The following is a 22,292-nucleotide window of genomic DNA, read 5'->3' as shown; positions in this document are numbered from 1 at the left end:
CCACAGCTGACATCCCCCACATTAACAACTCCTTGTGAAAATATACCGCCGGTTGCACCCAGAGGTTGAATATCTGGTGTCAGAGGAAGCGACCGTCGTGACTTTTCTTGTTGATAAGTAGGTTTAGCTCGATCTGGATGGCCTAGTTCTTCTTCACCGTCACTTGACGCCCTAACCTCAAAAGGAATTAACTCTTGTGGTTCGAGGCTCACTTTTTACGTTATCGGGACGATTCGGCCCGGGACGATTCGGCCCTGAGACGATTCGGCCCGGGACCAACTCCCTGTGCTCCTCAATGCTATGATATGCATTTTATAACCATAAAATAAGCTTTTTCCCCAAACTTTATTTTTAGAGAGACTATGGGGTAGTACTACTAGGGATAGTGAAAAGAGATGCAAAAAGCAAACATTTTGAAAACATTGTCGAAAATGATAATTTTTTAGTCACGCGAACGATGTAACGCTTGGCGAATGCACGTAATAAAACAAGGTTTTCGAAGTAATAAATTCCTACGTTTTTTTAGTAATTTATTTGATATATTATATCAACATTGTCAATATCAATAAAATACGGATTGTTAAACACCTTTAATTTCAGTTATGATGACACATAGTGGTTGACTGATTTCATTTGCTATATCATTATCTTTCATATTCAATATTCATCATTATCTTTATCATCATGAATAATTACTATATCACAATAATAACAATAATCTTCATTTATCACTGTCGGCATCAGTAGAATTGACAAAATCATGTTATCCATTCCAAATACTTTACGAAATTAAACTTTACTAGATCGAATATTTGTATTGTATAATTTATTAATCAATCAAACACTTTATGATTCAAGAAATAGTTGTGTATTTATAACTGTATGTGTTAATGATTATGATGCGGGCCTATATTCTCTTTGGTTTAGTGAAGCCAATAATATAAGCTAAGACGTATAAAAGTTCCTTTTAAAGAATTAAATTACGATATTTTTCTTTCGAACATGAAAATACTCGCGGAAAGTCGCCTTCTTGAGGAACTGCTTGTATTATAAATAACATTCATGTTTTAAAAATATAATAAATATATAAAGTAAGTTTTTGTATAATTTAGACTAAATAAATGTCATAAGCATATAAACAGTATTCTTTAAAAATTACATTACATTTCTCGCTTCTTTGGTTTCGACAGTTGTCGTTGTTATTGTTATTATTCGAGTGACAATGATCACTACAGTATTATTATTATTATTATTATTTATCACATTTGAATACAATAAATTACTGTTTTTGGCCTTTGGCATAAATGGCACTATTGAGAGGTTCAATAATGATTGTAATAATTATTGTACTGTTTAAAAATATGTTTTCTTGTGTTTTCAAGTTTACTTTTACATACACAATATAATACATAAAAACACTTTAAGCAAATGCTTTGAATAGTAATTTTCCATAGATCGTATATGTTAAATTAGTCCATGCCACGCACATTGCACAATTAGGCGCTATGGAATAACCCACAAACTGAAATTAAATATTCTCCAACAATTGCTTCATTCAACGCTAGAAATCGATCTCATTTTTTTTTTTACAAAACTAATTTTTTTTTGTGATTTAATTTGTATTTAAGACAGGACCACAATCAAAACAGGTTTTCTTTTACTTAATTGTGTAATACTGTATAAAGATGTTGTTAAATAAAATAGATAAATAAATTACAGTGGTGATTTAACGTGGTCATCAATAGAGTGGTCCGTAATAGATATATCAATAATTGGAAGGTCAATAAACGGATTGGTAAATTTTGGAGGGCTCAATAATTAGAGTATAGTCATTAAATGGAGATAATGTTAGTTTAGTAAACTGTCGATAGTTTAAATAAAGATTTAACATATATACAGTACTGTACCCTAAATACATAAAGTAATCTGCAAAAAATGTAAATACATGAAAAAGAACGCAGAGGAAGATAAATATTAGTTGATTTAAAATCCTGATCCAAACGATCTCAATGATAAAAAAACCACACACAACAATGCATAATTAAGTTTAAGTTAAGTTTGACTCTAACTAATGATTTCTTTTCAAATCATTTCTGTTTTAAAACTCAATTTCATATTGTTTTTCTTGAATTGTAAAACTTTCGGCGTGTATTCAAGAGAAACAAAACATAAGTAGAATGTCTTTACAATTAGTTACAACTTGGTTTAGGGTTTGTTTATAGTCTATGATATTACGAGATATACGTTATTGTGAATTTGTTGTATGTACATTAACCAAATATTCTTAAAATACTGGATAAACAAGCACGAATGTGCGATACACGGGGTACAGCAAAAGAAGCTGTAATGACGTCATAAGACGGGATGTGACGTCACATACACATCAATAACCTCGGTACCAAATACGGTTATATGGTATCATCTTCGAGACGTCATATGGCTGCATCCAATTTGAAATTTAAAAAATCCGGCTCTATAGCTTTGAGAACATGTCCCTGTAGTATATTCATGCCAAATCCCAGCTCAATACTACAACGAATAAGGGAGGAGTAGTACTTTAAAAAATCGCAATTTTTTCTCAATAGTGTCGTATGGAGGAGAAGATGAGAGAGTCCTAGACTCGGGTACCCCGAGTAAAAACAAATACAGTAGTACCGAGAAACGGGTGATGTTGACAATTCTTAAAACAGTGTATACCCTTTTGTGAACCCTTCGAATGGCCGGAAATATTACCCTTGGAACTCTTCCAAAACAAATTCCCACATTCTTTCAAAATTTGTGTAGGCCTACGTTTTGTTAGGCCTATAGTTTGCTATTATCACTTTGGTGAAAACCCCATATATGATGGATTTTTGTTTTGTACATTTGAGTTCTCTTTCATTTTAACATTTTGATAAGTAGGTTCAGCTCGATTTGGATCGTGTAGTTCTTCTTCACCGTCACTTGACGCCCCAACCTCAAAAGGAATTAACTCTTGTAGTCCACAGCTGACATCCCCCACATCCGCAACTCCTTGTGAAAATATACCGCCGGTTGCACTCAGAGGTTGAATATCTGGTGTCAGAGGAAGCGACCGTCGTGACTTGTCATAGCCTAAATAAAAGATAATTAGAATCATTCAATAATGCACAAAACAGTTATTCTTATAGTAGAAGCAGAATATTAAAAAAAACATTTTTTTTACCCAAAATGTCTGTAATTTTGTCAACTTCATCTGCTGCATCGGCCATTCTACACCTTCGGAGATGGGGTAAAAGCTCTTTAAAATCGTTGTTGTTCATATTAAGATATCTGATGATAGCCAGCTCTAGAGAAATATAGTTCTTTTCTTCTTGGTCGAAACATTGATACAGGAACTCTTCAAATTCTGGTGTCAGGCCCTTTTTGATGACAGGACAGATCATGTCCATGTTTTCCTTGCTTAAGTTAGTTTGTGGTTTTTTAAAATGGTTTTCCCTGTTCTCAGTAAGATTTATTTTGGTTGTGTGTACATTTCCGGTAACTTCTACATGATGTATATCGGATGCGTTTAAAGCATCCGATATAGGGATGCTGAATGTAACTGAAGATAATTTGCTATCAAAAACACTTGCAAGGTAGTTATGTTCTTCTTTATATAATGACACCTGTAAAACATCATAGAAAAAAAAAGATTTATTTATTATCTACAATTCTACAAAATGCACTTATTCACGGATCATAGTAAATTGTTTTTGTTATGCAAGCAGTACAAATTACTTTATCAAGTATGAACATTAATGTACAATGATACAACATTATTAATACAATGATCTCTATTCTATATTATTGATTTTTTTTTTGATTTTTTTTATAAAATAATATTACACATTTCAGTAACGCTCATATTTGGCCTAATTTACTCAGTACCAATTTTCCTCCTCATTGGTACATTTACGTTTTCTTATCATACCTCGTGACCTTCAAAAATGATATTAATTTTTGAATCCTCACTGCAATAGCAGTGCTTCTCTGAATTCAATGAGTTGATTGGATCTTCATTCTATAATATTAATAGTTAGAGATATCAATCACACTGGTTATATAATAATAGTTCAATTAAAAAAGTAGTACACAGTTCCAATCAATTTAGATCATCTTGTCAGGTCAAGCCTATCTAGTGTTGGAAATGAATATTCAGAAGAAATAGTTGTAGTAGAATATTTTTTTTATAAATGGCATTGAAGAATATAGAAATTTAAATATAAATGCTACTTACATCAACTTTCCTAAATTTAACTTGAATCTCTTCTTTTCCATGGACAGATGATGATTTCCATGCGCTTATCTCAAAAAGTCTCATCCGTTCAAGTTCTGAACCATCTTCGTTTGCCTGGTCTACTGCTGTGTTGAACTTTGTGAAGTGGTTCACTATTATACAAATCTTGTTATTCTTAATGTATGCCATGCAATCAAGCTTGTACATCTTAGTCCAGTCGCCATCTGCCTGTTTACAGGATACAAGAGATCTTGGTTTTTGTAGACATTTTTCAGGTATGTTACCGAACAGCTCAATGCGAAGTGTCACGTACATGTCGAATGTAAGACCTGGTGGACCGCACATTACTTCTGGACATAGCGGAATCTTTCCATCGGTTTTCATATATCCTATGTTATATATGAAAATATACGTCTGCTTTGTCAACGCGCCTTCTGGAATTGTCAATAAGATCATGCCTAATGTAAGCGTTGCACCTTCCTTGTCAACAGTCGCAACTAACATTCGTTTATCCTCAGATAGTATGTATTTCACACCTGGATTATCCTTTAAATATCTCTTTAAACCAGTGTACATACTCTTAATGTCAGGTTCCTTTATGGTGTTGTCTAGAACGTGTCCAGATTCTTCCTGCTGCGAATAAAAGAACACAAAAATCAATGTTTACTATTCATTATTTTACATAATTGAATATTGTCGATCAGATCAACTTTTTGTTTGTAGGCCTATTCACAAATTTAAAAATAACAGTATTAATAATAATAGTTTATTGTTATATAGGCCTAGTGCTGAAATATATTATATATATGTTAAATAATGTTGCATACGGTTTATATTAATTCGGTTTATTTGTTTTGGTTTATTAGTGCAATCTTTTGGTAAATGATAAATCATTTACAATACAGTGAAAAACCCTTTAAAATTGTAAACTTGTATTTCCATGTACCTTAATGGTTCCTGGTTGTTCGTATGTGTGAACATCGTCCTCACCATTCGACTCTTCTTCTTTGTCTTTCTGAATGGTGCAATATGCACTTATGCGATTTTCTTCAGACGAATTCGTCGTCGTGACATTGGTCATTTTTTTCTTTTGTTGTTGATGATCATTGTCATATTTTGGTTGGTGATCGTTCTCATGATCCATTGATACATTTTTGGAATTCCCGATATTCAGCATGACATTTTTCCTGTTGTAGAACACTACCTCTTCTCCTTGTCTAAGAGCAATTAGCAAAACAACAAGTTAAAATTTGGGAGTAGCGTCATATAAACGAAATGAAGTGGCTTAATTTGACGTTAAAAATGTAATGAATGCTGGAACTGCTATTGCACAATACAGCATAAAGTTTGAAGTTGTCAGAGATTTAATGTTTTATAGTTAATCAAGTTAACTACAAATTGTATTATTATGTACTAAATAAACAAAAATACAATACAAAACACTTATAGCATATTACTTACTAATCTTGACCATAAGTTTTTTTGTTTTCTGTTTAAATATAATATGCAATGCTCTAGGCTTCTGGAAGGCGCACAAACTCAATGTAATGGCCTGTGCGCGCCTGTTTGACTATTATATTATTATTATTATATAGGTCGCTGCTCGGTTCAAATCCTATATTTAATTGATGTAAGCGCTCGACTACGCATCTATTGAAAGTTTGTTGTTAGTTAAGAAAACAGTCCATGTGACGTGTATTTTTGTGTGACTTGAATAATATTCATGTGACAAGAGAGTACCCTACAACACTACTAAATTGAATCGCTTTATGTAATATACGAAGGACACTCAAGGCCACGTGACACGCGTAATACACGCAAGGACGAATTACAGATCGAGATAAAAAGTCTCGCGCGTGACACGCATATAACATTTGACATCTAACATTAAAACGAGTAGGTCTACCGTCTGTTATGGTAAATGATGAAATTCATTATCATTAACTCTCTGGTTTAGTGATTTTTAAATAAGTTGTTATACTGTCTAGAGAGCTTTTTCGGCATTTGACATATCCATGTTTAATATTAGATGCCAATATCTTTAGATTGTTTATTAGAGCCCTCTACGATTTTATTTATTTTAAAATGTTACAGCGCCCTCTAAATGATTTCATAACGCCTCAAAATATATAATTTTCAAACGTCTGAAAACCATATACGATGTTATATTGAAATATAATATGGCTGAATTAAAACAGTCAGAGCTCTGTGTCTGATGCATATTACTGTAGGCCTATCTACAAACAAAAACTCTACTTAAAGCCGTTAGTAATTAAGTAACAATATCACGTTAAATCAGAAATGATAGACTCTAAAAAATTATATTTTAATCTCACCAACCTAACTTGGTTCACGGCGGGCACACCCTTCGAAGACGATAACGATTTTCCCCGATATTGACGTTGAAAATGTAATGTATTATAGAGAACGATTGTCCGTAAATGTTTCCCGACTGTAGGCTACTGACTATCATAAAATAACATCTTAACTGCACAAAGTAGGGTTTTTAAATGTCACAGCTGGCACTCAACTGTGAAAAAATTGTACCGACAATATATTTTAATCTCACCAACCTAACTTGGTTCACGGCGGGCACAACCTTCGAAGACGATAATGATTTTCCCCGATATTGACGTTGAAAATGTAATGTATTATAGAAAACGATTGTCCGTAAATGTTTCCCGACTGTAGGCTACTGATCATAAATCTTAACTGCACAAAGTAAGGTTTTTAAATGTCATAGCTGGCACTCAACTGTGAAACAATTGTACCGATAGTATTGAGTTATGCTATAATAAAAAGGGGAATTTTATTCCATGCACCTTGCAGAAGAATGTATAAAATTGTTGTGTTGCCCACGTCTATGCCTATGCAGTTTATTGTTATACTAAATAAATAATGTAATCTAAACTTCTTAATAAGGTCAGTGACCTTAATTAATCAAAAGTCAAGCAGGTCGGGCATACTTCCTTAATCCAATTTTCGCGAGCCGAACATATCTATATCCCCCTCTCCACCCCTGTTTAAAAGTTTGAACATCCGGGTTATTCGTTATTTCTCATCTCATTCTCACCCTCATTTCCAAGAATCCTGTCCCGACACTGGATTCGCGTATTTACGTGTGTGTGCTTAACCCTTAACCCGCCCTTATAATAAAGGCACCATGTGATTAGATGCTTATTACCAAATATTCTTATACTGGGCAAATATATTGTCGTATGTGGACAGCGCTGGTATTCGGGTGGGACATTGTGGATGCATGGACAAGCCAATTAAATGTCTATGCCATTTGAAACTTAAAGTGATAAATTATATTTCCACCAGACAGTTTTAAAGTAACATTTTAGAACTCCTTGCTTTCACCGAAACAGCAATCAGAAAGTTGATCGTTAGATTTTAAAGACTAATGTAGAAGAACATTATCATCAATATACAGTAGATCTGTCTAGTAAGCCTTTGATATAATAGTTTAATATAAATCCTAAAATAAGGCATACACACTCCACATTGACACGTTGTATTCCCCATTATTGTTCCGTTTATTATAACTATATTGTATTTGAGTTAGCCTTGGTAATAAACATGTATACTTTTGATGTTTCGTTTACTAACAAGTCACAGTAGTGAGGAATTTTCTAAAAAGCTAAAATGAAAATATTGTAATAAACAATAAAGTGCTGTGCTATTTTCATTGTACTGAATTGTTAAAAAGTCCGTGAACTTTCTTTTACGGATTACTAATGCCAGTTCCCTTGTTAAGAGGGTATACCTAGGTACTTGTAGGTACCTTGCCTGTACATCCAGGAAGTATACTGTAATATTGGTGTTTGGTATTTGTTTTTTAGTTGACGTGTTACAGTACCGGACCCAAATGTAGTTTCACTTGAAAAATACATAATAAAGAATAATTTCACAAAACATAATAAAGAATAATTTCACAAAACATATAACTATGTTTTACTGTGTAATTTTTTAGTTCAAATTCCAGGACTACATTTTTAGATGCTTTTCTAAATAGACTTGCCCTATGTCGATGTTTCGATGTTTGTTTGTAAAGTATTATACCTATGAAACCTAAACCAATTTTTACGTGGAATTGTCGTCTAAAGCCAGACTATTGTTTTAAGTCTTTATAATAATTGTTCATGAATTACACGCGTGCTACGTGTGTCACACGTGGATGAATAGGGAAAATGTTCATTTATTTATTTATTATTTATTACACTGGGTGACATCTAAAGTCAAAGACTGCTCTGCCATAGGGCTCAGTTATGATTAGTGGCTGCGAGTGACTGTGCATGTACTAGTACAACGGGGTAACTCCCTACTCGTCTCGAAAGATGTAAAGTGCACATGATCTAGATATGTACACTGGACCTACGGTTTAGTCCTTATCCGAGAAGACTACCACCAGAACCATGGAGCGAATGAGCTTTAAACCCTTGCCTATGTTTTGGCTACGTAATTACGGTTCCACTGTCTTAACCTGCTCGGTACCTATACGATAAAGAAATAAATCAATATCTTACTTAAACTAACAGAACACAAGATACAAGTAAACAGACGATAAAGAAATAATATAAACACGGTGCATACAGTATCCTTTGCTCAATAGTAACACTAAACAAACAAACTAACAAATAAATAAACAAACAATATGTATAACATATTTGCTCATACTCGGGAAAGTATTAACACAACATTGTGGTAAAGGGTTTTATTCATTACCAATCATGAAATTAGGAATGAATATAAATACCTGTAAGTACCGGGGTATATGCAGACAAAAATAAATGCGCAATAATAAAACCGATAATTATATAAATATACCCTAAGGTAACCAGTGACATCATATTTCTATATTTAAATGAAGGTATAATCCTTATAGAGAGGTAATAATTTTTTATTTCCTGTTAATTTTCTATTTTTGTGGTGGTTTAACATTATTTTCATTTTTTTAAAGAAAATACTGTGGTACAACATAACAAATATAATAATATATATTACATGTTAACAGTAAAAAATTTAAAAAACAGTTTATTTCTAAATATCTAATATATAAACTATTTTTCCTACACATAGCTGACATTTTTTGTGCCAAATTTGTTGTAATTGAATAAATATTTTCAGTTTTTTTAAACTGAACCTCACCGTATTCTGTGAGTAGTATCGATTCAAAAGTAAATAGTCAACATATTAACAAATAAACTATTTGTATTATTTCTTTGTATTATTTAACTAAACTTAAACATTTAGAAACTATAGTCATTATTATGTAGGTAATAGTGGGTGGGGCATTTACAGCGATTAGCAGATTGCTAGCAAACCTTTGTTTGTAAACTCCAGCAAACTTCGAATTTTTCAAGAAAAGTTTATAGTGTATAGATGACAAGTTGATAGGCCTACACTCCGAAAAACTGCAGAAAACATATTTACAGACGTCTATTAGGCCTACTGGAAAACTTTAGAGCATGAATTTGGTAACGCTTTTTAGTGTAGGCCTCAAATATGCCAACTGACAGCCTGTTGCAACTGCAGAAAACTAGTTTGCAGAGTAAGTTAAGTTTTTTTTAACTCCCATTGCTAAAGACTTGTGATAACACTTTTTTATGTAGAGCATTTTGTGTATATGTTTTTTCTTGTGAACAAGATTGCCAACTTTTAAGAAGGATAGTGAATTAACTTACTATGGTTATCCTTGGCAATTTGCCTAAATATAGTTAAAAAAGTACCAAAAAGGTTTTGTTCAAAATAATAAATAGGTTGTATTAGGCTATGTCCTATTTATTGTATCATCATTTATTTATAATTATCTTTCTGAAGAAAATAGAAGCAAATTAGACCATTTCAGTTTTATCTTGACCTGACAAGGGTTTAAGAAAAACTGAGATAAAAAATATGTATGCAAAGCTTTGTTTTATTTTATTTTTGTGAACGTTCAAAGGTGTATTACTATTATGTACGTGGGCAATCCACCTTGGTGGAACCCAACATGTATATGGAGAAGCAAATAAAAGTTATTGGATAATAATTATTATTCCTAGTATTCTAATTGCATAGGCCTACGTATCTTGAATTATTATTTAATTATAATAATTTTTATCAATAAAATGAATATGTGAAAATGTGAATGCCGTAATGTTAGGACCAATCAAGGTGCTTTAAACAGTCCTGACTTTGTTTGTATTAAACCTGTTAGTGGCGGTAATTATCGCGGTTGGTTTCGATTGAATAAAAAAAAAAATAAAAAAAATAAAGTAATTGCTTTTAACAAGAAGTTATTTACCTGTCCAAAAAACATGTCTTCTCTTTTAGCATTTCTTCGTTGGCGTTGGCATTGATTTTACACTACCATTTTACATGCTCTCCTGTGTATGGCATTGCATAATCACTATCATATTACTTTATCAGGCCAGTGTAACCCAGGAACTCACTGTCTGCACATACAACACCGCTTTAATAGTCATGCGTGCTCCTCATACTTTTTTCGGTAATCCCCATAATGTTTAAAAAAATAAATATTATAGTTCTACCATTTATAATATACTTTATTTGTATTAGGACAATGTGTGGGTTGTGTCCATTATAAGTCATGCGCAGGTCCCTTTAAATGGATTTAATAGTTTTAAATGACAATATGATGTTTCCTTTATCTATTCGTTTTATCTATTGATGATACCTTGCAAATTGTTCCCAAATGTATGACTTTCTCTAATACCAGTGACATTTTCCTCCAGTAGTTCCTTGTGTATTGTGAATTTTTAAAAATACTCATTTAACAAAATCGCGGAAGTTGCAGGCGATTTTTTATAATGGTTTTTTTTTTATTATCGTGAATGACTAAGAAAATAAAAATCAATTTATCGCAAACTTTAGTTAGCCTTATTGTTAAGAATAATATCATAATGAGTGAATTTTACTTCCTTATTTTTAAATAAGAAATCGGGTAATAACCAAAAACATAAAATAAAATTAAAAATTACCACATAATTATCTCTCATTTCTGTGACAGAATAACTTATTGGAAATACCAACTTTTTAAAACCAAGCTATTTAATTCAATTCTATTCAATCATTAACGTGGCCCGTATCCCATACGGTGTAATTTACTGTTCCAGGACGCGAGGCCTGTATATTTACGAGTTTACTTTTTGGGGTCACTAAATTACACTTTTTGAGCATTTGACCTTTGACCTAGGTAAACAAAATGCAATTTTTCGGAAGGTTAAAAAATTTCACATAACAATAAAACTAACAATTGCAGAAAGTTACAGTCATAAAAATGTATTTTGCGTTTTTTCTAAACCTATTAAAAATACCTTATTTATCCTCAGTCACCTGGGGTAGAAACCTCGCGTCTTCAAATGGTTAAAGAAATGTTATTAAAAAATCTATTAATAAACGAATAATATAGGAACCCTGACTGTATCAGAAGAGTAAAATAGTAATTTGTATATATAATACAATGTATTGTTTATAATAATATACTTGTACTGTAATATAATGTAAAAGTATAGCAAACTACATGGAGAATGCTGTTTATGATATTATAGGGCGTATTATGATATAATTGCCTTTATATTAGTTAAAAAAAGAAAATAATAATAATATACTCAACTTCAGTTCGTACAGCATATACTATTTTTGCATAAGATGAACGAATATAATAATAATTATTTCGATGTTCTGTATCGGTTTTGGATACGTTTTTGAACTTATTTTGAAATTAATTATATTAACTAATAATACTAAAACTATTACTATTATTATTAAAATAATATTGTAATTATTAGTGTGGCAGATTGGTAATCAAGTAGATTTTTTTGCCATTGTTATTACGCAATAATATCGAATACGGTACTCTAATGTAACGTCATTCTATTATTGGAAGTGACGACACAACAAATAAATTAAGCACGGAGAAACCGAGCTTTTCGAGTCAGAGGGCGCTCTATTTATATAAGGTCCAAAATTGATAAGATACGATGACGTCACCAATATTTCGGTTTTTTTGAAAAGGCATGTTACTGTAGTATACTTTTTACAAAAAAAATCCCCACCAAAAACAAACAAACTTATAATTAAACTATATTTGTTTTTTTTATCGAACATTCTTTTAATTTTCATATCAACTAATTGTATTTTAGTGACCTTTTTGCTCTTTTATAATTAATTAGCTAATATCGATTTCTTGTCGAAAATTGTTAATTTCATTACATTTCTGCTCTATTATATTGGCTATCGAAACATTGCTTTTTAGTGACTTTTCTACTGGAGCATTGCTTTATAATATATATTTTTCCTATTGGCTATTGATCATTGTATTGTTAAATACTTTTCTGCTCTATTGGTATCAGCCATTTTGTTACCTTTTTTGCTCTATTAATTTGGCCATTTAACATTTTATTTATTTTAGTGAAATTGTTTTGCTCCATTTGCTCTCAAACATCGTTCTTTTAATTACTTTTCTACTTCATTGGATCGACATTGTGTATTTTAGTGACTTCTTTGCTCTGCTGACGATTGTATTTTTTTGTTGTCACTTTCTTGCTCTGTTGGCAATTGAATGTTGTTCTTTGGTTACCTGTTTTTTTATTACTTTTTTCTCAATCGACCATTGTATTTTTGTTTATTTTATATTGATATTTACTTTGCTGCTTGCTATCAAAACTGTTCTTTTAATATTAATGGCGATTTTCTTCTCTTGACTAAACTATTTATTTATAATAATGCTAGTATCCAAATATTATACCTGTGTGCTAAATTAATGCCACAATAACAATATTATGTTGTACACAGTATACAATATGATTTGAGAATTATAGTGATTTGTTTGTTTTTTGTTATGATAGCCTAAAGAATGATGAAATGATAAATGATTGACTGTAAAATAATGTTACCAGTTTATTTATTTTATACGTAGCTATAAATAATTTCGTAAATGCCATACAATGATACAAAATCGACATATCATATTGACCTGTATATAATATATACAATATAAATCCAAAGGCATATTACTGAAAAAAATGACAATGCTGTGGGTATCAGTGGCTGGATCTCAATGGAGATACAAAAAAAAAGCGAAAAGCTAAATCAAAACGATAAAGTAAACAGCCAGAAAAGTTAGCAGAGCTTTCGGGCAACACTAGCCCTTCATCAGTGCAAGTGAGGGAATTTGGATAAAGTCATAGCATATGAGTTGGCAAGAGCTGCCTGGGTAGACAGGAATATATACAATATATATATATAATATAATACGTTTTTTATTTGTATGACAATTTTGAATTTACAGTATATAACCCCTCCTTGGGACACCAGGAGATGCTTTCCTATGACATAAATAATGGGAATTTTATTTAACACATGGTCGGCAAACCCCATTCAGGGGACCGAAGGTATCTCAATAATAGAGGTTCTACTGTATTATTGGAAATATAACTATTATGATTCAACAAAGTTAATATATTTACATTATAGTAATGTTATATATAAATTTAATAATATCGAGGCCTACATTTTGTCGATATGCATATATGTTTAAAATGACAGACTATCAATACAGTTATTTCATATCGAAATTGTATATTATTTAGATTAACAGATCTATATCTATATGAATATTAATATTTCAATAAATATGATTATCACTATCAAAACAATAGAATTTCAATATCTATTTTGATGAGAGAAGAGTTTAGAATAATTTGTTATTTAGGCGTAAATGTGAAATAATCTCTCCTTTCTCTAACATGTTGTTGGCTTGTTTTGTTTAATGACGAAGATTAAACATATAAATTAATGATTGTATAACCTGCACATGTTCTCTGTTGAATTAGGCCTACTTTCTTGGGAATCAATATACCGTTCGACAAGTTGTTGCTTGCCTGCTGCTGCTGGTGATACGTACACTACTTTCTTACAGGGGGATTGACCTAATGTTTTATTTGGGTTACAGTTTGTCATGGTCACAGTTACATTAATTGCAATCAGTTGCATATCAATTAAGTTATTTTTGTTTAAACATAAGTTAAATATTATATTTGTTCTGATCGTGGAATACAGATAAAACAGTGGTTGATTTTAGCTACATTTACTTAGGCTATCTTTTTGACAACATACACAATAAAGTGACGCGTCATAGCCTATATAACAGCCGATTAATCGCATTAACCTCTGACATCAATCGCAATAAAATACCTATGAGTATAGATTAATATCTGTTGCAACCTATAAAGGTAAATTTTAATCCAACAAATGATCAATAAATGTTTTATATACAATTTACGTACCTAAGTTTACACTTTCGCTTGACTTTCATCTTGAAAATTTCTGACGCAACTGCGCATGACACAGACCGTTCGTAAAAAATAACTTTTTAAATAGAAAGTTTTAAATCGTTTGTTGGTTTTTGTTTAATGTACCGCATTATTACTATTAATTTTTTAAGTACATAAATATATTATATTCCTTGGTGGCCATCAAATTATTATTGTTTATAATAACATGATCACGTGATGATAGAGAAGGTTGTAAGATCGTCAACGAATTTCCACGATTAAGAGCATCGTTTTTGAAACAATGTTATAGATGATAATTATAATAGTTAAAAAAAGAAATGAGTAATTTATCATCACAAATACCATTTCGCAAAAACAAGAATTTAAAACAAAACAAATCAACGAGAACGGGAACAAACAGTTAGGTTACGTTATATAATTTGTATTTTTTTTAAATAATTTAAATCAACGATAAAAAGACTTTTTACAGTACAGTAATATTAAAATAAATATTTTAAATTTATAATACAATTCTATTTTTTTGTCCATTTATTTACATTTCTATAAACAATATATTCGATTTTAATTATACAAATGCGTGTACGAGTCTTACGTCAAGGTGTGCCGTTGTATCATGCCATTTGCATACAATGTAGGCCTAAATATTATTATTCAATAAACAAACAAGTTAGAACAAGGAAGATGAATAAATATATATAGTATTTATACAATTTTTCGTTTTTGTATATTTCGTAATTGTTATAAATTAGAAACGATTTTTTAACTTTTCGATCACGAAAGTTGTATCGGTAAAACGTGCTGGGTTCAATGACATTGTATGTAATGTATGTCACAACAAGCTAGCGTGTGACAATTTTGACTGTCTGGGGACAAACATCAGGTTAAACATGCGAGAAAGAATCGGAAACCATGTAATGGTAAAATATAGGCTTAGTACAAGAAATTAGCGATGCAATTAATTATTAAGAATTTATTTAGCATGATAAGGCCTATCATAATTATTTTCAATTCCATTGGCTAAGTTATAGCTAAGTGTCTTCTTAGCCCGCCTAACCATTTGTAAGAGACGGTCAAGGAAAGGCCATAGGCCTATTAGGCTTGTGTAAACTTTCTACAAAATAATATAAACGACTGTTGTACGAAACTCGTTTACTATGATTACAAATTTAAAAAATAATGAAATGTCTATACACTCTTTAACCATTAAATATTGTCCTCTACTGTTCAGAATTTTTTTGTTTTATTTTAAAAGAACTTTTTAAAAAATAAATCGCCTACAAAAAAAACACAAATTATTCATATTTTTTTTTAAAGATAAAACAAATGTTCACATAAGGCATTGTTACCATATAAAAATTGTTTCAATAAATTACTAACATGTTTATGTTTTTCAATGAACTTTTCATAATTAATTATACAAAATAAGAGAAGTAAGAAAATAAATAAATGGCAAAAGAATAACGTTTAACATTTTTCAACGAATATTAAAAGTATTTGAATGTAACAATGGCAACATTAAATAATAACACAGTAAGCACAACTACTGTATAATATGTTATGGCCATATCCTATAGGCCTATAAAACTATATTTTAATGAAATATTAGCCATATCCCCTCTGCAGCTGTCAAAATTAAATTATATTTATAAATATTTTGTAGACTTATATTCATTCATTTCTTCATCCATTCTGTATGTAACAAAAATAAATGTTTTCTTAGAAATTAAGCATCAGACTTACACCATTATAGCACAATTTTTACTATTTAACAACGCTGTTGATTGTTCTAATTAAGACATTATTACATTCATTTATTTATACGGTAAATAAACCAGAAAACGTGCTAACTTATTTATTTGATTTATTTTAAATTCTAACAAGAGGACTAAAGACAAAAAACTATAGATTATTATGTGAATAAAGTTGAATGAATGAATGAGATAGGCCATGACTTCTATTGCTTATTTCTTCTAATGAGAACTTCATTTTTTTGGTGAAAATAGGTAATTTATAAATTGATTGTACAAAAACAAACATGAAAGCTCATTTTCTTTCCTTGTCTCTTTAAATTCCCGTAATCTTGTTTTTCTGTTTTGTTTTGCATTTTAAAAATGTTTTGTGATTTTTAAGAATGATTGAATGAAAATGTTGACATGAATAATAATTTTAAATAAATGAAATCGCTTGAATATAATATAATATAATGATAATGATTATTAAAACCATTTATGATATACAACTTATAGGATGTATGGAGCTGCAACAACTTGTTTTCTACAATTCGAGTAATACTCGCGTGTATTTTTCAAAGTGAAATTACACTTTTTTTTATTTTACTGTTTCATATAACAAAGTACCATATACAATGTAAGTCCGCGATACGTAGATTTTCATATTTAATGTGTACGTTTATACCTTTTATGTGACTGTTCATATTCGTTGCAGTATACCGTTAATACAGTATGTTATCTTGTCTCATAATGGCATTCATGATCTGTAAAAAAAATGAAACAAACTCTTCTTACTTTTACATGTCATACATTAGCTTTAAAGCTCTGTCTACACTCTCAAAATAGTGTGGTGATAGTCCCAAATATGCTAGTGATATGAAACCATCATGTCCATATATGGGCACATCACATTTGTTTGTCACATGATAGTGTAGACAGAGCTTTAGACCTAATATATTGTTTATCAATCCGAGGATAATACTCCTGCTTTATCATTATGCTTTTTGCAATATCATTCGAAAATTAATATTACTATTTTATCAACTCATTTTAAATTAAATAGGCCTAATTGTTTAATAATTATTACTATTTTGTTTCTTTAATATAGGCCTAAATTATGAAAAATATTTAACATTTATGACGGTTTGGAATAAGTGAACGATGAAGCTATTACATTTACATTTTTCAAGTGGTCTACTCGTGAAAATGTTTATTTATATAGTATAATATGATATACTATAAAATTATTGTTTTATTAGGATGATTTCAATGTATTTTTTTATCACCGTCTTTATTTTCATTGGTTGGATAATTAGATTTTATTCAACACAATATTTTTTTATTTTAAAATTTAACTATTAGTAAATTAAAATTGCATGTACTGTATAAGTTATAATACAATGAAAATGAACAAAACCAGGCTTCAAACCGGATTTACTTACCTGATCAGATATTAAAAATAATCAGTATAAAACACACATTAAACATCGTCCTTCGGATGAGATCAATAGGTTGTTATTACGGTTTATTTTAGTTTTCTTCTGGTGAAGGGTTCAAGACGCTGGTTAGTATAGCATTCTTTGTTTATGACATATTTTATTTTACACTTTCTTTCGCCTCCCAATTTCCGGACAGGTTTATACCTCACCCTTCTCCACTCCACATCGTCTTCTTGTTCCAGATTTTTTTTAATTTCTCAGTTAATCCATATTTTAATAAAATTCTTTATCTCACAGCCAAAGAGTCTTCCCACACAATCGTTGTTGTATATCCAACGTCTTTGTTGGCCAATCCGTCCATGATTCCATTAAGTTTTAAAAATTATTTCCAATCCGATTTTCAATTAACCAGATAAAAACTACGTGATCAACAATCCAGAAAGATATCTTATTTCTTCTTTTGTAATTATAAATTGCCCATCATTTAAAATCCATCAACCAAAAATAATTCAGAGTGGAGACTAAAAACCGCTTAAAATCTCACAATTCTGCAGTAGGTTTTCTTCTGTTTTCACGTAAAACCAGACCACCTTATGGTACGGATAGTCACCCATTCATGATTACTGTAGCTAAAATGATTTGTCTATAGAAACCAATTATATACACGTATTATTTCTCTGAACAAGAAAGGCGTGCATTCTCTAGAAAAATGATACGGGGATTTTCCCTAACAATGCGGTTTTGTTTTATATGTAGAACGTCATATAATGAGTCGCATTCAGTTATGAATGGACATATAGTATTTAATGTTATCGACCGCGCTACATCCGGGCAAGTATGTAGACTTCAACCACATCTATTTTTGCAATGCTTTATTTTATTATATCTGTAATTGGATAAACGATTAAAGTGATAATAATGTTTCTAAAAAGAAAAAGGGGAATTCCCTTATGAACCCGAAGTATGACATAACTCTGCAACTTCGTTTCTTATTGGCCGAGTGTTTATACTGACGTCATCATTTCCGGACATCGTAAATAAGACAAGAAGGGGATAATGTCAGGGAAGAATGAAATTCACACTTCCAGACTATAGCATAGGTGTTTAGCACCTGTTTGGTCTTCCCTTGCCTTTTATATTTCGTTTTGTCCCTTTCTTTGTATCGTATATGGCAAATTGAATAACAAATAAATAATAAGTTGTGTACTAAATATAGACATATAAAAACAAAAACAATAATTAAATTAAATAATAATATATATAAAAAAAATCAAATAATATGGTAAGAAACCTAACTGACAAAATATGGTGTGATAGATCCATATATGGGCACGCACATCACATTATTCTTTTTGTCACATAAAATGTTTGTTATGTATTAACGATGATCTGTATCCAGTATAAACATTGTATTTGTTAACATCATGGAAAGGATAGAACAACAAGATGTATGTACACGGTACTAGGCCTACTCCATCAGTCTATAAGGCATAATGAAATGTACTAAAAACATTAATTATAGGCCTAGTCATGATTGTCCATAATTGAATTCATCAATAATTAGTGAAGTTTATAACAGTGGGAGTCAAGTCCCGCAGGCAATTGAGAACAATCGGGGATATTATTATTATATTATCGGAAACAAGAGTGAAAGTTTGTGAGTACCGATTTGTTTGTAGGCATAAGCATATTAGAATATTGCTAATATTTATTATTATACTTCTGTCTAACATGTCACACACATTCGTGGTGATTGAACGATTTTATCAGGTATACACACTGTTGATGTATGTTTTTAAATTTATTTATACCTTTTATAACTGTTATATATATTTAATACCTTTAATGCCTATGTTAAACTATTCGTAAAAGAAAAAAAAAAGTTTTATTTATGTTTTAACTTTCATTTTACTTGTATAATGTTTGTGTGCTGCCCTCATGACATTATATCAAAGATATGAGGGCGGTTTCCAAACCGTTGCTATCAACCGCGAAAGATGGCGGAAGAATTAAAAAGGTTTGTTGATTTTTCGTATATTTATTTGTTTGTATGATTGTTGTTTATGCCATTATGACATTTAAATATATATTTTAATACGCTATGATCCAATTTTATAACTGTTGTTTATTGACAGATTTATTTAGTTTCTTCTGAGCTACCTAAAGTAAATATTAAACCTCGTTCTCCCCAGGGCCAGGTTTGTTAGTTCGGCCCAACAATCCAAGTAGCCGCGGCGCTACGGCTAGTGTAGGCCTAGGAGTACTACTAGCTAGGACGGGTATTCGCTAGGACTAACTAGAGGCCTAGCTAGGTCGGTGCACCTGGACAATGGCAGCTAGGCCTAAATCTGGCTAGTACTACCTCTAGCTAAATTTGATAGGCCTATATAGCCTGGCTAGTAGGCTAGGCCTAGTAGTAAGCTTTAATTCTAAATAAAGACATCGAAAAAGTTTAATCTTTTTTTTTTCATCTTTTTAATTGACAATTGAATTAAAAATAAAAATTCTCGCCATACAGTATTTTCAATCTCTGTCAGTGTCATCTCTGACCTGTCTGTTCTGTTTATATTTCACAAAAAAACATGACTTTTTATTTTGTTATGAAAAAAATATGCCTAGCCTATAGTAGGGCCTAGGGCTAGGCTACTGTATTTTCGCACCTACACAGTAGGCCTAATAGTAGAGACCTAAATTTTATTCATTTGGACATATTTAGGTCAATGAAGTGCGTAGAAGGTACTGTACAGTAGTACAAGGCCTACCCTAGTACTGTATACTGTAGGCCTACAGTTATCAAACCTACACTTTTTACTAAAAAACTTCAGATGTTGAATCTCTATAAGTTACTATAATAGCCTAGAAATTAATAATACTAGCCTAGATCGTCTATATTTGTACCTCTCCCTATACAAACCCCTTAGCTTTCCTACCTATTTACAGTATTTAGTTTTCTGAAAAGTCTGCCAGTTTAATTTTTAACAGTTAAAAATCTGTTTCTGGAAGAAGAAGGTAGTAGTCTGGTTTTGGTAAAGTCGGCTGTATTGTTTAATGTTTATTAATAATTAATTTGTATTAAAATGTATTGTTTTCTTTAGTGAAGCCTTACCAAGGCAAACATCGTGGGACTTTGGCTCTCCCATTAAGCCGTGCACTTACCCAACAGCATCATCTCAATTAAGCGCCTCAATGGTGAGTTTATTATGAAAATTATTATAGGAAACCACTCACAGATTATATTATTATCTCACCAAGAGCTTGATTGTTTACTTAAGAAAAGATTGTGTTTTAATTTCACTGAAGAGTTGAGTACAGTAGTATGATTGGAGCGAGGACTGTTGGTGTCGTCATAATAAACACCACTTTGGACTTGGTCTCAATCAGCTGTACAGTTGAAGTGGATACTTAGGTTATCATGTCAAAATTATTCTAATGCAATTCAGCAGTTAAACTACAATTTTTGTACTGCAATAACCTATATTTTTTTATTTTGTTTCAATAGATGTTTTATCTCCATAATAGTGTAGAAGAGTAAAACTAATTGTAATATTTTTTACTTTTAGAATAATTGTGAAATGGCCTATGATTTGACTTAAATATATCCATTTTTATTTTATTTTACCTTTTCTTTTTATTTTCCTTTAAATTTATGTTTTTTTTATACTGTTGTCATTGATTCAAATCTGAATTTCAAATAAATTATTAATAATATACACTACATCTTTTGTTTGTTTTTTTTGTGACTATTGGAAGTACAGTATACATTTATTATTAATTGACAATTGAATGCATGAGTGAACATGACACTACAAATTAAAATGAAAAACCAATGTGGACTGTCATATTGATTGATATGCAATTTAATATTGCAGTCGATATTATTTTGCGAAATGCTAATATTAAACACAACTTTTACTTGCCATTAAAATATTAATTACAGACAAATACATTCATGTGTGGTAAAGTTCATTATAGGCCTACACCATTTTCATTATGATACTACATTCAAAATGGCGAATGATTTTCAAATTTAGTTTAAAACCTTCCCATTACAATTCCGCTCATTCTGACAATGACATCCCATGTGTGCATGATATGAGGAGCAAACGCACACAATTTTTCAATGATTTTCATATGTACCTGTACCACCTGACCTCTGTGAGTACTATAATATACTACTGCTAATACTAGTAGTTTGTTTGAACGATATATTTTAAATTTATGATAATTTACATTAATAGTAATTAACAAATTTTTTTCTCTGACACATTTTTATTATTATGTTTCGAATGTGAAGATTGATGCGCGTTTTGTAATTCTCTTAACCTATTTTTAGTCGGACTAAACTCCTTTGTTGTCAACATTCTTCAACCACTGGTCGCACCAAGTCAATTTTAGTCTCAAAATGTTCAGAAGGCATGCATTCATATTCAGTCTAATGGGACATTTTAGTAAAAAATGATCAGAAATAACATCCTTAAATATTTACAACCCAAAAACCAGACAACTGAATTTTTTAAGGTCAAAGGCCGAATTTAATTAGCATATTTTTAGTGATATTGATGTATTTATCAAAGTAATTTGCAGA

The 22,292-nt window shown here is 30.8% G+C and overlaps 2 protein-coding genes across 6 annotated transcripts in view; one reads left to right on the top strand and one right to left on the bottom strand.

Annotated features, from left to right (window-relative positions):
* Nucleotides 1-18,404, bottom strand: part of LOC144841075 (uncharacterized) — a 40,080-nt gene extending 21,676 nt beyond the window's left edge. The window contains exons 1-7 of one of the 5 annotated variants that reach the window (XM_078697256.1): nucleotides 17,711-18,404; nucleotides 16,954-17,032; nucleotides 5,184-5,454; nucleotides 4,238-4,870; nucleotides 3,932-4,021; nucleotides 3,185-3,626; nucleotides 625-3,093 (exon numbers count right to left, since the gene is read on the bottom strand). In XM_078697256.1, coding sequence (XP_078553382.1) covers nucleotides 2,819-3,093; nucleotides 3,185-3,626; nucleotides 3,932-4,021; nucleotides 4,238-4,870; nucleotides 5,184-5,414 — 1,671 coding nt within the window. In that variant the 5' untranslated portion in view covers nucleotides 5,415-5,454; nucleotides 16,954-17,032; nucleotides 17,711-18,404 and the 3' untranslated portion in view covers nucleotides 625-2,818. Of the gene's footprint in view, nucleotides 1-624; nucleotides 3,094-3,184; nucleotides 3,627-3,931; nucleotides 4,022-4,237; nucleotides 4,871-5,183; nucleotides 5,455-6,573; nucleotides 6,786-10,523; nucleotides 11,204-16,953; nucleotides 17,033-17,710 lie in introns of those variants that run through there. The other 4 variants (XR_013611987.1, XM_078697255.1, XM_078697258.1 and 1 more) reach the window with 4 other exon arrangements.
* Nucleotides 18,405-19,712: 1,308 nt separating this feature from the next.
* The window catches only part of LOC144840715 (PAS domain-containing serine/threonine-protein kinase-like), a 29,404-nt gene continuing 26,824 nt past the window's right edge, over nucleotides 19,713-22,292 (top strand). Inside the window, exons 1-2 of the mRNA XM_078696686.1 lie at nucleotides 19,713-19,724; nucleotides 20,803-20,896. Of these exons, the coding sequence (XP_078552812.1) occupies nucleotides 20,894-20,896 (3 nt within the window). The 5' untranslated portion in view covers nucleotides 19,713-19,724; nucleotides 20,803-20,893. The remainder of the gene's footprint in view (nucleotides 19,725-20,802; nucleotides 20,897-22,292) is intronic.

This window comes from Antedon bifida, chromosome 4, assembly GCF_963402885.1.
Source record: "Antedon bifida chromosome 4, ecAntBifi1.1, whole genome shotgun sequence".
Lineage (NCBI taxonomy): Eukaryota > Metazoa > Echinodermata > Crinoidea > Comatulida > Antedonidae > Antedon > Antedon bifida.
This window is presented reverse-complemented; position numbering and strand designations above follow the sequence as displayed.